General features: G+C 39.6%; 1 protein-coding gene across 2 annotated transcripts in view; it reads right to left on the bottom strand.

The window, feature by feature from the left end:
- The window catches only part of LOC135704326 (cGMP-dependent 3',5'-cyclic phosphodiesterase-like), a 171,514-nt gene that overhangs the window by 111,416 nt on the left and 39,530 nt on the right, over nt 1-20,568 (bottom strand). For both annotated transcript variants that reach the window (XM_065225760.1, XM_065225758.1), the window contains exon 4: nt 881-976. In XM_065225760.1, coding sequence (XP_065081832.1) covers nt 881-976 — 96 coding nt within the window. The remainder of the gene's footprint in view (nt 1-880; nt 977-20,568) is intronic.

Below are 20,568 nucleotides of genomic sequence, written 5' to 3' on the forward strand. Positions count from 1 at the left end.
TGGAGCATCTCAACGACTTCGATTTGGATGATGATGTTGCATTATTAGCACAACGAACGCTCTGACATGCAGAGTAAGCTCGACGACCTTGCGGAACGCTCCTCTGAAGCAGGTCTAACCATCAACAAGACCAAATCGTTGGATGTCAACACGGAAAACCGTTCCAATTTCACGATAGCTGGGCAGGCAGTGGAGAAAGTCGAAAGCTTCCAATGTCTTGGCAGCCATGTAGCGTCGGACGGCGGCACCAAGAGTGACATAGGTGCACGGATTAAGAAGTCGAGGGCTGCTTTTGCCAGTTTGCGAAATGTATGGAGAGCGAATCAGATCAGTCGACGCACCAAAATCCGAATTTTTAACTCGAACGTGAAGTCTGTGCTGTTATACGCCAGTGAAACATGGTGTGTATCAGCGGAGAACACTCAGAAGCTGCAGGTGTTTATCAACCGATGCCTGCGGTACATAATTCATGCCTGGTGGCCCTACAATTGGATCTCAAATTCCGAGCTTCATCGTTTGTGCCATCAGAAGCCTATAGAGACAGTAATTCGTGAACGGAAGTGAAGGTGGGTCGGCCACACACTACGACGGAACGGAAACGAAATCTTCAAGCAAACACTGGACTGGAATCCAGCTGGACATCGCAGCAGAGGCAGACCCAGAGGCTCGTGGCGGCGGAGCCTTACTAGTGAAATTAAGAACGTTGACCGAAATTTGACTTGGGCACAGGTCAAGGGCAAAGCTAGTAATCGCCCAGGATGGACATCTTTCACAAAGGCCCTTTGCACCCCTCGAGGTGCGCAGGATCGTTAAGTTAGTAAGTAAGTGGATAAGAGCATAATTTACATTTTAAACAATAATGTGGAATAAACTGACTTACCATCGCAATAACTTCAGAAAAATCTTTGTTCAGATCATCTATAACGAATGGATATCCATTTTGTTGTGATGCATTTTTCAAATGAGTTGAATTAATCTGAAATAGAAAAAAACAAAATTAATTGTAAATATACTAAACATTGTTAAACGCAAAAGTAATACAGCTTTATCATACAACTTCTATTAAAATTCAACAAATTTGTATGGTCTAAATCAACCAATCACGAATGCTTTTATGAGCATTATTGACCGTTTGGGTTGCTACACTGTTATTGGCAGGTCTCCTGCCATTACGATTACACTCATAGCGAATTTGTTTATTTTACAGTTCCAACCTGGATCGGATATCAAGATCGACTCTGCATGCTTTCTGACAAACGTCAGTTTGATCGTTTGTTTTTAAAACCTACCTCAGTTTAAGGTTCGCACTTACAAAAAGTTCGGTTTCGCGCTGGGTTGGAACTGGTTCCAACTCCGATAATAAACAAATTCGCTATTAGTGTTTACACATTTGGGATAATTGCTAGACCCAAGTATCATCTGTTGGTTTTCTGTGCTGTGCATACACAGATGATAAATGTGTAAACACTCTCAGACTTAACAATAGGTAATTCCAGCAATTGATGAACGTATGCTGTCAGTTTTGATCTCATCCTCTAGTAGCCACGTCTGTCATACTAATAACCCGAGCAAAGGATTATACCAAATTGATACCAATGTCTGATACCCGGTTATCAAGATTTTCAATTATCATTGTGGTTGAATAAACAGACAACATACAAAATTTATAACAAAAAAATACTCCTTGAATATCACAAAAAATAACTGATTTATTTATCAATGAAAACATCCTGATAACAACAGAAATATGATTGGCAATTTTTTTTTTGAGTATAGGTAATTACATCGAGAGATTTCAAACTACAAAACGATGCGTTTTCATGATTTTCAAGGCATTTTAAAAATCGATTCCAAACTGATAACGGGGAAAACGCCTGATTCATGGTGCACTACAACATTTGGGCAAGACGAACGACAACAATGGCCACAACATTGGGGTAAAATGCACCGCATGAAAGAAACCATGCCATGCAAGTAGAGAATACAAAGACATGAAGTATTTCAAATGATTATTCCTGTATATTACATCAGAAATAAGTTTTCAATAGAGTGTTAAATTGTTATTCATAAAGTAAAACATCTAAAAAATATACAAAAAGTAATTCGTTCCATTCTTTTGCGATTTATGTTGTTACAAGCTTAATTTGTAGTCGATGATTTTAGCAACTGTGTCATAAAACAGCAAAAGGGTTTATCTTCCATTTAATTCCACTTAATTAATTTTGGTATCCATGACAGATACGTATTTCGACTACAATGTGCAGTCTTCATCAGTGTCATTCCCACTAAAGAACTTATCAAAATCTAACCCCCTTAAGTACTCATCCCCTAGGTAAAAAAGTCAAGATCATAGGTATAAAAATGAAACTACAATGTGTTGAATCGGAACCTACCTAACTAATAAAAACCAAAGATTTAAGTAAGCTAAAGGAGAAAAATCTATACAAATCTCTAATAAGGAAAATCCCCAAAGGCTTGGTAGCCATCATAATGAAGTAATGAAATTGGGTTGTTAGCGGAATGCTAAATAAAACAGCAAAAGGGTTTATCTTCCATTTAATTCCACTTAATTAATTTTGGTATCCATGACAGATACGTATTTCGACTACAATGTGCAGTCTTCATCAGTGTCATTCCCACTAAAGAACTTATCAAAATCTAACCCCCTTAAGTACTCATCCCCTAGGTAAAAAAGTCAAGATCATAGGTATAAAAATGAAACTACAATGTGTTGAATCGGAACCTACCTAACTAATAAAAACCAAAGATTTAAGTAAGCTAAAGGAGAAAAATCTATACAAATCTCTAATAAGAAAAATCCCCAAAGGCTTGGTAGCCATCATAATGAAGTAATGAAATTGGGTTGTTAGCGGAATGCTAAATAAAACAGCAAAAGGGTTTATCTTCCATTTAATTCCACTTAATTAATTTTGGTATCCATGACAGATACGTATTTCGACTACAATGTGCAGTCTTCATCAGTGTCATTCCCACTAAAGAACTTATCAAAATCTAACCCCCTTAAGTACTCATCCCCTAGGTAAAAAAGTCAAGATCATAGGTATAAAAATGAAACTACAATGTGTTGAATCGGAACCTACCTAACTAATAAAAACCAAAGATTTAAGTAAGCTAAAGGAGAAAAATCTATACAAATCTCTAATAAGGAAAATCCCCAAAGGCTTGGTAGCCATCATAATGAAGTAATGAAATTGGGTTGTTAGCGGAATGCTAAATAAAACAGCAAAAGGGTTTATCTTCCATTTAATTCCACTTAATTAATTTTGGTATCCATGACAGATACGTATTTCGACTACAATGTGCAGTCTTCATCAGTGTCATTCCCACTAAAGAACTTATCAAAATCTAACCCCCTTAAGTACTCATCCCCTAGGTAAAAAAGTCAAGATCATAGGTATAAAAATGAAACTACAATGTGTTGAATCGGAACCTACCTAACTAATAAAAACCAAAGATTTAAGTAAGCTAAAGGAGAAAAATCTATACAAATCTCTAATAAGGAAAATCCCCAAAGGCTTGGTAGCCATCATAATGAAGTAATGAAATTGGGTTGTTAGCGGAACCCTTTTGCTGTTTTATTTAGCATTCCGCTAACAACCCAATTTCATTACTTCATTATGATGGCTACCAAGCCTTTGGGGATTTTCCTTATTAGAGATTTGTATAGATTTTTCTCCTTTAGCTTACTTAAATCTTTGGTTTTTATTAGTTAGGTAGGTTCCGATTCAACACATTGTAGTTTCATTTTTATACCTATGATCTTGACTTTTTTACCTAGGGGATGAGTACTTAAGGGGGTTAGATTTTGATAAGTTCTTTAGTGGGAATGACACTGATGAAGACTGCACATTGTAGTCGAAATACGTATCTGTCATGGATACCAAAATTAATTAAGTGGAATTAAATGGAAGATAAACCCTTTTGCTGTTTTATTTAGCATTCCGCTAACAACCCAATTTCATTACTTCACAACTGTGTCATGTTTTGCACAAAATGTTTTTTTTTTTTTAGGAATTAGTAGGTCAATATATGATTTCATGATCAGGAATTATTTGACAATCCTTCAGTTAAAAACAAACACAATCCGTTACCCAGAAAATTCATCTCAGGAATATCAAGGAAATGTTTTTTTTTTTTTTTTCTTTAAGTGGGCATTTTACCCCAGGGGTGCATTATGGGCTGTTCTCCCTTGATATGGAAAAGTAATGACATTTGTTTTCGACACAGTTATCATTCATACATGGGTTGATACTGAATCATGCATGCATGCATGCATCAGAACCATGGTCCGAACCTTTTCTTGTTTCCAATCTCAGTTCCACGGAAACGTCTAAAACCGTGACTTATAAAAGTCAACAAGAAGAGCTTTGGACTATACATTTGTTGTATCTCCCGTAAATATAAGTTCTATTTCCTGACATTTTCAAAAACCACGGTCACTCATAGACTGAGTAAATGTTTTCTCGAATATGATTAAATATCACTCACATTGAAGAGAGCGCGATGATCAAGCAATAACCGGGACGGTCGGATTCGAATCGTTTGCTTTGTATTTTTTTAATGTTGCTTGCTCTTTTCATCAGAGTTTTTTGGATGTACAGCCAACTTTCTATACCTCGATATTGAAGGGGCCACCGAGATACCGGGAGACTGACATTCAGAACGGTAATTTATTACCCTACTAGTACTGTTCTAGAAGTACTTCGGCTTCATAAAGTGTATTTGATTATACCGTATCCAAAGCAAAACTCGATCGTTTAAGTCAAAATTAGAGAAAAAAAAAGAAACTAGTGAACTCCATTTCCATGGAGAGTTGTTCGTTCCCGTACATATTCTAGGAACCGTCGACATAGCGCTAAGCTAATCTCATAAAGGGTGTATTCGTGAATTATTTTTTTTGTGTGTCTTTATTAGAGATATTTTTAGCCGTTGGCTAGTACATCTCTAAAAAAGGGGGGGAGGTCCTCCTGCAAATTAAGTTATGGAGTTGGCTTACAATTCACATGTACTCAAATAGAATCAATTGAAACAGATTCCAGTAAAAAGACTAACAATACAGGCATCGAAAAAAAAAGCAATCTGGTACATCTAAGTTATGTAAGGTTCTGAAAGAGATCGGAGCTTAAACGTAGGAGGGGTAATCCCTCGTCCGGCAAAGATGTTCCGTCAGCCAAAAGAAAGTTAAAAGGACCTAAATGTTGTTGTATAGCCTAGCGTCCTTGAGGAAATAAATAACTGTCGCTAAAGTAGAAGGTTCGTCGCCCAGTAGTCCCTAATGCTGTTGGGAAGTGCGTACTGCTCCCGTAGATGTTGGTATTGCGGACACAGGCATAGGATGTGTTCCACGGATGCAGTGGTTCTGCAAACGTAGGACATTCTGTGAGATTCTTGTATGGCCTGTCCCAAGACGAGAAACCACCTTCTGGTCCCGTAGTTTCGACATATCCGTCCACTTGCTCGTCGTTCCTTTGATTCTTCGGATAGAGAGGGATTGGGATTGGCACAACTCTGCTTCCCAGGCTTCCCACATTTTGCTGACTATCCATCGCTTTATGTCCTGTAGTGGCACTTCGTCGGTGTAACGGGGGCCAGCTGGTCCAGACCCTGCCAGGCTGTCGGCTTCGATATTTCCTAGGATAGCACAGTGCCCAGGGATCCAGGTGTACACCATGTTCGGGGGTGTGGCCTCCACGATACCCTGTATCCAGGGGTGAGTCGGGGTTTCAGATGTAAGGGCTTGTATCACGCTGTACGAATCGGATAGCACCAGTATGGGCCAGTCCGAGGGTGTTGTAACGGCAAGTAAGATGGCCGCAGCTTCGGTGGAGAAAACCGAGCATTGTGGTGGTAGGCTGCTACTCATCGGTGCTGAAATTTCGGCTACACCAAGACCGTACAGTAGGCGACTATCGATGACGGCACTTGCAATCCGGAAACGAGTGTCGCAATTGTTAGACCGATGAGGGCGGGAGATGGTGCTGATCAAGTTGATCCAGCTGCGGCAGTCGTTCTTGATTGCCTTAAAGTGCTGCTCGAAGTTGAGGAACCGGTTAACAAGTACCCTCAGAATACGGACCGTCTTCTTCAGTGGTATGGGCTGGCTTTGAACTTTGATAGGGGGCCCGCTGATACGGTGCCGGGATGGACACACGTGGTACCTGACGCTTTTGGTGACCAAAAGCTGAAAACCTACCGCGTTGGCCCACCTGTTTACAGCGGAGACTGCTGCCTGGGCCTTGATCCTGTTACGTGCTGCTGTTGGGCCGGTAGTTACGATAAGTACATCGTCAGCATACACGAAAATGTAAACATGTTCAACATGTCAAGGCTATTGGCCGAAACTTGCTAACTTCACGAGTTGTTTCATTGGTTTTTGGAATGGGAATGCCTAAGCTCTCCTTCCACGACGCTGGATACGAGTTGGTGAGCCAGAGCTTGTTGAAAAGCTCCAGCATCCGCAGCTGGCCTGGCGTTGATAACCTCTTGAGTAGAGGGTACCCGATTTCGTCGGGACCCGCCGACTTTCCGTTGCTGCAGCGGAGGGCATGCTACAATTCCTGCCAGGAGAATGCCTGGTTGATGCCCGAGTTCCCAGCGTCAAAAGAAACAGTGAAAAATGGCACACACATTATCAGCTTAAATATTATACCAAATGACTTGTCCATTTTTATGATGGTTTGAACGGTGGTGTATCTCGAATAATGGTCATGAGAACAACATGCTGTCTAATCAATTTTCTGCAGTCCTAAATTTGAAATCAGCGGTTATGCATTGAAATTCTTTTCGTATTCGTAAATTCTTCTTAGAACCAACCCAATTTGGTTTTTGTAAAATATTATAATTCCAAATATTGTGCTGTTAGTCTGAAATTTCACTTCAAAGGTATGAACATAAACATGACTTATAAAATCAAAACCTTTGTGTAGAACAAATAAAAACTCAATCCTTTTACGCCAAACAAAAGCTAAGATTCATAATCCGTGAAAAAACGAACAAGGAGTGGAAGAAAATAAGCAAAAGTAATCAAAATGCAGTTGTTTACCACTGTACAACATTTTTACGACAGCATTTAGTATTCTAAATTTTGAAGTAAGTTATGCAAAAATCTGATCTCATAGGGTCTTACAGAGCCATACGTTTACAATAAGGTGAAAAAATCCCAATTGTGAAAGTTTCTATAGAATATAAACTAAAATTTCGTTTTGTTTCGCTGTTGTAGGGTTTGCATACCACGCATACCCCTACTGTTTAGAAATGTGCGACGCTCAAATTTACCAACGGAACAGACTGATGGAAATGGCCAACCTTGAGGAAATATTATGTAAACGATTAGGTTTGTGTAATTAGCTAATACTTTGGGTAACAACAACACAGCTCAGAAATAATGAAATAAAGTATACAAAACAGAGCTGAGCCGTCTGAACGGAAGCAACAAACAAAAATAGAAATTTTACGCATGATTTAGGCCGACAGATGGTTTGTGATTGATAGCTGACGCCAGACTTTGGTTGAATGTATCATGTCATGCTGAACGTTTTGGATGACTGTGGAAAAATGAAAATCAAGCTACCGAAATTGTCTTCCTAGAACCCAATACCTTGCAACAGCAGGAAAATTAAATTACATTAATTACCATTCCTTCCGACCAGCAAACGAACACACAATTCCTTGCCCGAGGCGCATAAAACAGGAATAAACATTTCAAAAAGGGTTCGCATAAATTTTCATCATTGCTTCTCCGTAAATTTATCCCATACAAATATCCCATAAACTCAGCCTCTCCCACCTAGCAATCCGTTGCAATAAATCCCTTGGGTGGCTTTTCCAAATCAAAGCCCAGCGGGGGCATATGGGAAAAGTTTACTCGTATTCCCTTGGATCGCCATAACTTCCGCACCAAAAAAAATAGCGTTGATGATCGACAGATTACACTGACCGCTATTCCGCTAAGTCCGCCACATTCGTAAACAATCAACCACGATGAAGCACATGGAAGCATAGCTGTGTAGTGTACTCTGCCTTAAATAGATAATATGCGCTTCGTTTATCCGTCAGTCGATGCTGCAGGGCAGGGCAATACGTCAATTTTCGTTCCCTCTGTTTTTACTATTATTGGCTGATTGTTCGGCGGAAAATTCCTCTCGTTCCACTCAATGGCTGGTGGCCAGCTTCAAGTTGTCCCGTAAAAGTGGATGAGCTACACTGTCAACACTACTAAAATCGATAGCGAATCATGCACGAAAGAAAAGCGAAGTGATGAATTGCTCCGGAAAACCGTGTATCTTCGGGGTACGGCGCGCGGACATGATTGAAATGTTCGATAGGCTTGGGTCGTATGTTTACAACAACAATTTCTGGAGGAAGGGTGATAATTGATGAATGTTAACATTTCTGGGACGCCACAGGCAAACACGAGTACCTACCCTTCCAGTTGCGATGCGCACATGGTTTTCAGATAGCAAGAACGAGTAATGCGAGTAAGCTTACACATACAGTAAAGTTATTTGAGTAAACACACTTTTCGAGTTGTTGAAGTTCGGCTTATTTTCTGATAGTTACTGTTAAGTGATTAGTTCAATAACTTCATGTTCATTCATATTTTTTTTCGATTTTTTAGTTGTAACTTGGTTTTTCGTATGAATCAAGAGCATCTATGGAGGATTTCACGGTCTAGAGAAGGGTCGTATAATTTTCGACGGCAGCTTTAGGGGGGTCTCTAGCAATTCAGTACATTAGCGAATCAGGTTCAAAAGGCATTGGAAATAAGTCTTTAGGCATTGTCCATGTCTAAAGGATTTGATGAAAAGAAGGAAGCCGGTTTTTTTGAAGGATTTTCAAATTTGTATATCCATAAAGTTCCTAAACTTGAACGACACATATATTTAGCCCAAAGCTAAGACAGGCAGCTCTACCAAAATCCAAGCGACAGATACAGAAGCGCTTGAGCGAAGGTGGAAGCAACGCATAGAAATTTGAGCAAATACCAAAAACTTTCTTCTGTGGTTCGAATCTTTGCTATCAAATTCGTTCGGAGCATTTATATTTGAGTGGCAGATGTGCCAGTCTCTTAGTAGTCATATGAGAAAACGAAAGTTGACGGGATGCTGTCTTCATTCCACTCAGTCAACTAGATTTACTCTCGACGTTCACCAGACTTTTGCAAATACAAAAAAAAAAACTATTTAGCAGGAGAAACTGGAGACCAAAAGATTTTTTTTTTTGAGCAATTTACCAAAAAGTGTAAAGGTGCTGTGTGAGGAGCCAAGTGGATCAGTCACATGTTAGTATTAGTCCCGTGCTTCACGTGTGATAATTTGAAAAATTAGTTTTACACACGTGTTTTGTTCTCGAGTAATTGGAGTTTTTCGGCTGTGTTATTGTGAACCGGTAATCATATTTGATTAGATTTATATCCCGTGCGCATTTACTAAATTTTATTGAATAAATGTTTTGTTCTCTTGTTGCTGATGCAATGGTGCATGGTGTGCCCTTTGTTACTCGGTATGAACTCGACCGTGCCCATCTATTGTTCGTTTGCTGCGATGAGAGACATCTTTGTCCACGGAGTGTGGTGTCAAAGAATAGATACCGAAAACACGCTCGATCATGCAGTGTTGGAGTTTGGGCATTGGCTGATCGGAGTGAATGACGGAGATTGGCGATGAAAGTGCCAGCCAAGCAAAAATGGAAATGGTATGGAAGAAAATTAAGTCATACCTCATTATTGTGTGGTTAGAATCGGATGATGGAAAATATGCGTGGAATGATGGTCATTTATTTCGGTTTATTTGGCATAACTGCATAGCCGAAGCTTCTTATCTCCGGGTGTGAAAGATAGTCGGACGCAGTGGCTTATTCTGGTGTAAGGGGCAACATCGTCGGGTTTGAATGGTCACAGCATCAACTCAATCATAAGTGATGCGTTGTGATATGAGACATTTGGCTGCCATTTTTGTTTACTGGAAAAAAATCGTGGGATCAATCCCAGGCTCCTTCGTATTAAGTAGTTTTAGAGTCACAGCGGAGTAGTTTTTGGAGAGGCGGGGGGGGGGACACCCCTCACCATCTCTCTCCAAAGGGGGAGTTTCGTAAAGAGAGATTGAAAAAACCGATTTGTACCTTCCTTAAAAGTTGTCCTAGCTCGCTATCTACTATCTATATGCAATTTTCCCACTGCCGTACTCTAAAGGCCCACGCACATTAGATCCGGATTGGACGCGTTGCGGCAAAGTGACAGCTAAATCTATTGTCTAACTGTGAAATTGACGTCAACGCAACGCAAACGGATCTAATGTTGGTGGCCCTTAACGGAACTATCAACTCTAGACTTTCGTCTCCTCCATCTATCGTATAAAAATTACCAATTTAGTCTGTTATTTGAAATAAGCATCTTCAACTATGTAAATCGTTGACTTCACGCAGAAGTAATACTAAACATATAGTCAAAGTATTTATCTTAATTTTTTTTTGCTTTATTAACAAGGTTTTCAGTCAGGATCTGGATCATCTTAGGCAAATATCTTTTTATGTTTTTAAGGAAATAAATTTATTTGTTAGGAATAAGTTACAAAATCTTCATTAATTGGCTTCTGTAACTAGTTATCATGTATTGAATAAATTTAACCATTTAATCCAAATATTTCTATTAACCTCGAATGATGTTTTCGAATTTCCCAGAAATTTTCTTCCGACAACTTTAGAAGTTTTTTTAACCTTTGCGTGCCTAACGTCTGAATTTGCATAGATTTCAAAATTCAATTAGCTCGAAAAACATAATTTCTTAATTTTTTTTTTTTTCACAACAAGTTACTTTTTGTAGGGAATCTATTGAAGTGTTTGAATTCATCTGAAAACATTTGGATCAATACATGGTTCCGGAGTTATTCCGGTTCCTGTTGGGGTCACTTTTGGTCGGCATTCGGCTTTACTGTTAACCAAACTGTTAACTGGACCAATGGCAGCTATACCGACGGCCCACGATCACATTGGGCATCCCGGAAATGTTCGGGTAAGTGGCCAATTCCCAACAAGAACCAAAACCTATCGTGCGACATATCACACTTCATGCTTTTACAAATCTTGGCCGATAAAGACCTTATTGAGAGTCCACGGTCACACTAACCCTCCCGGGAATGTTACGGTGCCCCCGGGGAGGTGGCCAATTATCGACAAGAACCAAAACCTATCGTACGACATATCAAACTTCATAAAATTACAAATTTTGGCCGATAATTTCCTTTTCGAAAGTCCACGGTAACACTAGTCCTCCCAGGCGTGTTTCGGTGACCCGGGGAAGTGGCCAATACTCAACAAGAATTAAAACCCATCGTGCGGCACATCAAACTTCATGATTTTACAAAACCCGGCCGATAATGGCCTTATTTATAGTCCACGGACATACAAGCCCTCCCGGGCATGTTCTAGTTCCCTCAGAAACAGGGTTGCTTCCACTCACTTGCTATAAAACAATGTTTTTCGGAATTATGAAATCATTAGATGATATAATGATATGTTGTACTTTTCAACAGTGATCTTACGATTCGCGAGCGTTCACTCAGAGTGAGCGCTCACGAATCTTTAAATCGCTGATTGTGACATACTCAAAGCAATATTGACAGGGTGTTTCCATAATGCTGATAAACAATTTTTTATAGCAAGTGAGTGGAAGTAACCCTGCTCAGAAATATTACGGTCCACCTACTGTATAAATAGCGGGATTACTCTATCTCCCATAACTCTAGGGCTTTCTGATAGACCTCATCGTTCGCGTACTTGAACCGGGGTTTTTGCTTCTGGACTTCGTATACATCTCGCACACCTGTGTACATGTCGAGGCTCTACCCGGCAGGTAATTTCTTCCGAATGAAATGCTTCACTTTCCCGTATTTCCCCAACACCAACGTTAGATCATTATCTGACCTCTCTACCCCCCGCAAGTGACACTCGTACCTTCACTGCCTTTCTATTAGCATAATGAAAAGTGAATTGCTCCGGGTTATGCATCAAGCTGTAATGCATACTTGCTTCCGATTTAAGTATGAAATTTGGTGAAGATCGCCTTCACCTTCGCAATCCGATATGTGGTGTCTTTGTCAACAGCATTTTATTCAGTGATTTCACGAATGAATATGCAAAACACAAAGTTAGCTTCATTTCGAGCATTATTCCAACGGCGAAGGCAATGAGCGCTGACCGAACTGCAGGTAGTGAACAAAACGCTCCAAAAAAGTAACCAACTGTTAATAATATGACCGACATAAAACCAACTGGATTTCCACAGCTATTAACTGAATATTATGTAGCAACCACAATTATACTCCATGCCGAGGGACAAGCTTGCAAATGCTCATTACAGCTAAAATGATATTTTTCGGATTTATGAAGTTATGAGATATTTTAATGATAATTGTTATTTACAAGATGCAAGAAGAGAAGGTAAAGTGTGTGAATGACACATAAAACCTGTCAATTTAGCTTTCAGTGCGTCACAATAGCGATTAGCTGTAACGATGAGCAACGCGATGAGCGAGCAATCAGCGATCATAAAATCGCTAGTTGTGACCTTCTGAAAGCAAAATTGACAAATTTTATTTGTCATACACAAACTTTTCCACCTCTTTTTGCTTCTTTCAAATTAAAATTGTCATTATAGTAGCTCATAGTTTCATAATTACGAAAAACAGCATTTTAGCTGTAATGAGCAATTACAAGCCTGCCGAGGGAAATCGAAAACATCTCCAACCCGAAAGATGCTCTGGATCGGATCAGGAATCGGCTTGGAAATACCGTGTCTTACTGACTAGGCTCCCTGAGGCCCTTATCTAGCATGAGCAGTGAATATAACGTAATAAACTATTATTCTGTAAATAATGCACTCAGCCGATCTATATATATATGGGCTGAAAGTGTATTATCTATACACTTGAAAGTGTATAACCAATAAGGAAGAATCGCGATAGAAGCTCTACAGTCTACGCACTCAAACCTGAAACGTAAATATTTAGATATTTAATGATTATAAAATTTGAGATTATTTCAAGATAACATACAAATTGATAAACGCAAAATGTAGTTTAAAAATATTAACTAACGCGTAAATAAGTTATATCTCTATAAACCACAATCAGTTTTATATTTGCCCCGCAGCAACACAAGACCTCTTATTCATGCCTTTAATCTTTGATCTGCAATAAATTACCAAAACTGCATTAGCGATAGGTTGGATTTCGGTCCCTGGTGGTAAAGGTAGATACCGTTTTTTTTTTTTTTAAAGAGACTTTCAGCCCTAGGCTTGTTCGTCTCTAACAGCATACCGGTGCAAATAAACAAAGAACAACCAACATGCGAAACTTTGATCCAACCAGTAAGTAAATAGCTGCCGTTTTTGTGCTTATTTTCACACTGGTTTTCATTTGAGGTAAAACCTGAATTAATCCACCTGTGGTGAGATGTGACACTTCTGACTATATAATAGAAATTTCCTTAAAAGATGAACTCTCATGGCTGTATGTGACCAGTGAGGGTACTGGGCACTCCCAAAGACTACAATTGAACGTGTTTATGAATACTCATGCGATTTAAGTTATCGCATGATGGGTTTTGACCTTAGCTAGGAACTGACCACTTTCCAGTGGTACCCGGAACCTGTCCGAATGCTGCAAATGTGGTCCTGAGCATTCCATATGACTGCCATAGAACTAGGTTTTGAATTCTCATGTCATTTAATGTGTCACATTTTGGGTTTTATTTGTTTAAGGTACAAACCGAGACATGTTCCGGTCATCTCCGGAAACAGTTAGTCGTTTAAAAAAATATGCGTTCTATGACTCCATTTGGTGGTTTTTGCACCCAATTCGGTTTAGGGGAAACATGACTTACAAAATTTTCGATGCACAACACACATACACACACATTTTCCGATCTCGTCGAGCTGAATCAATTGGTATATGACGCTTAGAGTCAGAAGATAGAGATAGAAAGTCGATTTTCTAAGCGATATGTATACCGATCTTTGTAAGGAGACTAACAAATGTAAACTTGCTACTAAGTAACGAAATCTAATCTAAAAACCAGCATCTTTTTAGTACGTTAATGACGTTCATGTTGAATTACATATTACTTTGGATGAGCAGCGTAGGCCCAAAAGCTTGCCCCAGACCTACTTGCGTATCTGTATAATGGAAAGGTTCACTGGTATGAGATTATAACTCTCATTATAAGGCTTCAGTGGCTTTCCCTTTGGTTTTTTTTCTAATGGACCTGCATATAGCGAAAGTCAATTCAATTCACCTGGGTGAATGCCAGCAAGGATGGCCTCCAGCGAAACGGAAAGTTCTTGCTGGCATAAACCTAGCAGCGAAAGTATCAGACATGGGTGAGGGGAGAACGTATGCTGTAACCGGATAGCGTCAAAGCGGTCAAAGGGTAACGAGGAAATGATTCATTCTTTTCCATGTTTTCGTTGACGTCAACGACGGCGTGAGGACTTCGATTTGCTTTAAAACATCAGTATACCTTTGTTGAGTGTGGTGAAATATGGAATCGCAATATCGTAATATGCTAAATAAAATGTTGATCGAATTTCAATAAATGTCATTCAAAATGTGAAATACACTTAAACTAGGCTTTAGTTTCGTATTTGATTGATCTAGGTTTTTCACATTAGTGACCGTAAAACTACTAACCTTCTATGTATGACCGTAAAACTACCGTATGACCGTAAAACTACTTAACCTTCTATGTACAGAATTTTGTTTACAGACTTACATTTTGGGAAGGGGGTCCGACATAATTTTGGTTAGTAAGTACGATAATAGACGATTGTTGTGTATTAGAGAACGATTGCACAAAGAGACTCAGGAGGGAAACGGATTCGAAACTCAAATGTTATTAGCCAAATACATCCGTAGACCATAGATCTACAGTTGTATAATTTGTAATTCACCCGTATACAGAATGGGAATGTGGGTTCGAATCCCGCCGGTGCCTTTAGATTTTTTCGGAAATTTTTATCAAACACATGTCTCTTACCGATGATATTTGCTTACCTCTCAGTATCTTCTAACTTTCTCATAAACAAGTAAGTACGTTGGTCACACACTCGCGGTATTCTCGAGGTTAGAAGGGATTCAAAGCCTTGTTGAAAGCAGGATTTGGGATGTTTTGGGGGACTGGGATTAGGTTGCGAATGATAGCATGCTCAAATTGGAAGACTTTCGAGCCGAAAAATAAAACATGATTCCAAACATAGATACGGTGACAGAACAACATTAATCAGGGAATCAAACATATCAAAAAATGACAAAACAACAAACGATCTTCGAGCCAAATGATTACACATTGTCAGTAGCGGCAAGTAATAATGATAAAATCCCCTTGCGTTTTTTCATCAAAAACTCCGTCTGCATTGGAACTTTGGAAGGAAAAACATTGTTTTCAAGCTTGTTCACAACATGCGCAAGAGATGATATGCGTAAGTCATTTTACTGTTCCGATAAAGCTATGTTGTCAACTGTATTTTTTGCGACAAAGCTTGCATGCATTTTTATCATTTTCCTTCCGCCGGTACGATTAAGCTATATAACAGAGATACTTTATCGTGGTATTCGTCGCAACCGTTTTATTTTTCTTGATGGTTGCTCCCTCTGTTTCAATTCCCTGACACTAATATAAAAAATAGTATCGCTGAAACAACCACCAAAATCTTCTCTTATTTAAAATTAGTTTAATTGTAAGGCTCAAATGTCCAAAAGGATTCCACGGAGCCAAGAACCAATACATAATCTTATAATTACAATAAAGTATTAATGAGGGACATTGTTTATAAGTTCTTCTTATTCTTCCTTGGAAGCGACTTGAGTTTAGCCTCCGCTTTCATTCGTGCCTTCATCTCCCTTGCTTCTTCCAATTCCATTCCCTCCAGCATTCCGCTTAGCCCCATCTTTGTCCTCTATCTGCTCTTTCTCGGTATAGTCCCCTATCCCGAACAAGCGGCTACGTTTTTGAGCAGCGCTTTCTTCCTCTCCACTGTTCTTCTCGGCGTCCGGGGACGTCACTTCCATCACCACCACCTCTTCTTCCAGGACCTCAACCGCTTACCTCGTTTGGCGATGCACATCTAGTCACTACACCAGCGTACGTACTGGCCTCTTTCTCAATCTGTTGCAGGTTTTCTTCTTCTTCTCCTTCTTCGTTGTTGTACTGACTGCCTCAGATCCTTTCGCTTGGGGCAGGAATTCATCCGATGCCCCTCCGTCTTACAAAGGAAACACAAATTTTTGTTCCCTTGATAGAATATGTTCCCCTTTCGATTGAGGAAATGCAGCGAATTGGAAATCTGCTTTTTTACGTAGGATTACGTCTTTTGGCAACATGTTGGGGGTGAAATTCCAAAAAACCAAAATCGACCGCGTTACGAAAAGTCTGGTCAGGTTTTGACCACTTATAACTCTGTCAATAGCGCATAGATTTTAATTATAAACAAGCCAATTGATTGGAAATCTTCTACGAATCTGCTAAAATGGACACTTATCAATTTTCAATAGTCGCTATTGAAAATTACACAAATGTTTAACTGTTGTAATGGTGATCAAAATTATACCGATTGCTTGCTAAATGCGCTTTCCCTCACACAGATTTCAAAATCGAGTTCCATCTGGTCTCACCGAACGGTGCTTATTCAATCACCGTGTGTGGTCATGTCCGGTCGGTCGTCATCAGCAGCAGAAGCAGCAGTGCTTTCGGCGCGTGGCGTTGAACATTGTTATCCAGTACACAACGAAAGGCAGTCCACATGAGCGTCCATTCACCGAAGAAGGAGAAAGAAACCGCACCGCTGCTGATCGGATTCAGTAGCTCTTCGTGAGTCGCTGGTCCATCAATACCAATCGCGTCACCCTCGTTCCAAAAAACATATAGCTCACCAGCCTCATCTGTGTACAACACCCTAATAGCTCAGCATTACTCAACCATCACGACAAAACGGTCCTTTTCATGACGAACATAAAATTGTTAAAGAGTATTTTCTGGACATTTGTCAAGATCATAAATTGGATGTCAGTTCCCATAAGTTTAAATCTAACATGTATGTATGTATGTATTTTTAAATCAACATTGGGGGTGTAATTTCAAAAACCAAAGTCGCGGTATGAAAGTGACCTGATTTTGATCCAGAGATGATGGATTTTAATTCCTAAAACGCCAATCCATATGAAATATTTCTACGAATCTGTTAGAATTAAGACTTTATCAATTTTCAAAAGATCACCATTGAACCATCACCATTTAAATTGTCACTGATTGCGCTTACCCTAACACAGATTTCAAAATCGAGTTCCATCCGGTGCGTGTTGTGAGTGGTGGTGTCCGGTCGTCATTATGCAGCAGTGCTTTCGGTGCGTGGTGTTGTACATTTTTCTACAATACACAACGAAAGGCTCTCCGTAAGCAGCTAGCTATCAGGGCTTCCCTCAAGAGCCCTCGATTCACCGAAGAAGGAGGAAGAAACCACACCGCTACTGATCGGATTCAGTTGCTCGTCGTGAGCCACTGGGGTCCATCTATGCCAAGCGCGTCACCCTCGTTCCAAACAACATACAGCTCGCCCCCAGCCCCCAGCGGCGACATGCGTACCTCGACTGACTTCCCATCGGCATAATGGAAAATTAAGTGTGTACCAAACAATAAAGCATCTTGTTTGAACGTGATGAACATAGATTTTTCCTCCGCTATGCGATATGTAGCTATCATCTGAGTAGGATCCACGTTCAGCGATTTCACAAAATTCGCAATGCCAGCAAGCTGAATCTAATCGTCAGTTTTATTTCCACCGACATCTCCACTAGTTGTCTGCTTCCAATGGGGTAACAACGAAAGCGAACGAAATTCAAACAATGAGCAAGCACCGCAACAATGAGATGCTATCGAAAAACATACTATCACTTGACCCCTTTGGAAATTTCCTCCAGTCTTCCTGAAGTGTTCCCACTTCACTCGGACATGGAGCATAACGTTAGCTTTTCTAAGGCCTTAAAGATGTTCACTAAACATGAAGTGAACTTAAGAAAAATCATTAGAAATCCTGTTATGCGAATCGCCAGGACGGGATTTCATTTTCATTTTGATTAATTGGACTGGCTCAACTCCAACTATTTTTTCAATTCATCTTTGATCTGATCCAGGGATTCACCACTGGGCAGACCTTTCAAGACAATCTTGACGGAAGTGAAAAATTTGTGTTGCTTCGAGAAGACGTTTGAAGCCGTCCAAGGTTTAAGCCAATATACTGCATTTATCCCGAAGGTCAATTTGAAGTAAAAACTTGAATTTAACGAAGTTAAAAAGTTCCGTGTGAAGAACATGTGTATAGGAAGTGGTTATCACAATAGGGGGGACCTTTTCCTTCTTGGCAGTAAGCCGGGAATGTGTAATGGAATTTTTCCGGGATGATGGATAATTCTCATAATCTGCGAGCATATTAAATGGATTGCTCAAATAAATTTCATGAGGCACTATGAAAGTTTCTCCAAATTGACTTCCAAGTTGATTACTATAAAAATCCGAAGGATCGAAGAGGAATTTTTCAAATCGATATCCAAGCAGGATTACCTTGGGTAGGGTCCAAAACATGATCGAATCGGAATAGGAATCGAGCAAGGTAGAAAATTTGCAGATAATATTTAGCACGGAAAAGTTCTATATAATTTGTTGTAGATTTAGGTATCAGTAACACTTCCTTTCACCTTCTCACGGAAAGGGAGCACGATGCGGTCTGAAGCGTATCACCTTGTAATTTCATTCACGCAGGCGAACATGCTGTGGCTGTTTGCTGAACATGATGTTTCCGTATCTTTCACGAAATGTAAAGGTGTAGTAAAACAATAAAAATGAACATACATACGATTAGATAGAATTGATAACCGGTTGCACATGAAGAGGTTGCACGATGCGCCTCTGTTTCCATATAAACTTAAAAGGCCAGTGTAGTATGAAATCGCAACCACATGAGCTCAAATTTTGGAAGAACGATCAGAACCTGATTTATAATAGATTTAGCTTGGTGGAGCAATATTCTGAACCACCCTAACATACACAGTTGCAGGACATATATTGATTCTGGTAGAATCTTCTGCATTTCGCTGTTACTGTTGATGTTAAGAATGCATTTCTTCTACCGCATGGACTATTTTGCTGGTTAATTTTCTACTCAGATTCATGCTAGAATTTGAAGCCGCTACAATAGTTCTTTAAAGCGAAATCTGTGCCGAACTTTAAGCCTTACACGCCACGATTTGTAAGTAACGCTCTGTTAATGTAGCCGTACCGCCCTACAGTAGAGTATCAGACCAGCTGAAAATCCCGAATAAAATTGAACCTCTTAACGTTGACCAATTTAGCTGATTCTTTGCACATATTTTTGTTTTTGTGTTGCGAACTGAACTAGGGGGTGGCCTATCAAAAATATCAATCTTTTTTCCAGAATGAAACACCCTAGTGAGCACTCTTTAATTTTACATAAAAAGTCCTATGTTTTTTTAAAAACTGCGTCTACGTACTCCTAAACAATGATCCAAAGATGCAACGTTCCAAAAATGATTCAGAAATATTCATTATCTACCAAGAAATTGATGATGACGTGTTAGAGCATAAGTATGTTCTAGGCATCGACAACAACAACAACAACAACAACAACAAGACAGTCAAATGTGGTTAAGTTTGTCAATTCTAGAAAAATAATTCCGGTTTGTCACAAAATTTAATCATCTTACATACACGCCAAAACAGAAATTAAGTTTATGTGGACTGCTCCGACGTAGTAGTTAACATCCATACTTCGCACACCAAAAACACAAGTTCAAATCTCTTACCTGGACAAGTCACGAATGACCCAAGAGTGTTAAAGTGACTATAATAAAAAAAAAAAACAAGATTTGATTTTAGGGCACGGTTGCGTTGAATACATCTGAATAGTGTATCTACCACTGAGTATTATTACACGATTTTTATGTGATTTTGTCTGATTTTGTCTATTGGACTACTACTACATCACGAAACTATCCAGTTAAAACGACCTAAATAGTGCGTCAGAGTACCTTTTCGAGTTGGCAAACCGAAATTTTGGACGGTGGTTACATTCAATTATTCCTAATGTTTCTTCGAGAGCGTGGTTTAAAGGCTTGGACTTAAGTCGTGACTTCATTCGCGTGATGAGTAGACTTATGTCCAACCACTACTCGCTAGATGCTCATCTCAATAGAATAAACCTCGTAGACAGCAACATCTGTCGGTGTGGAAACGGTTACGATGACATCGATCACGCAGTTTGGCAATGTACGGATAATGACGCCGCCAGAGAGCGACTTTTGAATACCCTTGAGGCCCAAGGAAGACAACCCTATGTTCCTATCAGAGACGTGTTGGGAACTCGCGATATCTGCTATATGCAGTCGGTTTATGTGTTTCTTCAAATGTCTAGTATAAGAATTTAATTCCTTTGTCTTTTGTCTCTCTTTAATAGTTTTTGTTTGTCTTGTCCCCCCGTCTCGATGA

This window comes from Ochlerotatus camptorhynchus, unplaced genomic scaffold (genome assembly GCF_037179485.1).
Source record: "Ochlerotatus camptorhynchus isolate MF236.1 unplaced genomic scaffold, CSIRO-AGI_Acam_v1.1 ptg000233l, whole genome shotgun sequence".
Classification (NCBI taxonomy): domain Eukaryota; kingdom Metazoa; phylum Arthropoda; class Insecta; order Diptera; family Culicidae; genus Ochlerotatus; species Ochlerotatus camptorhynchus.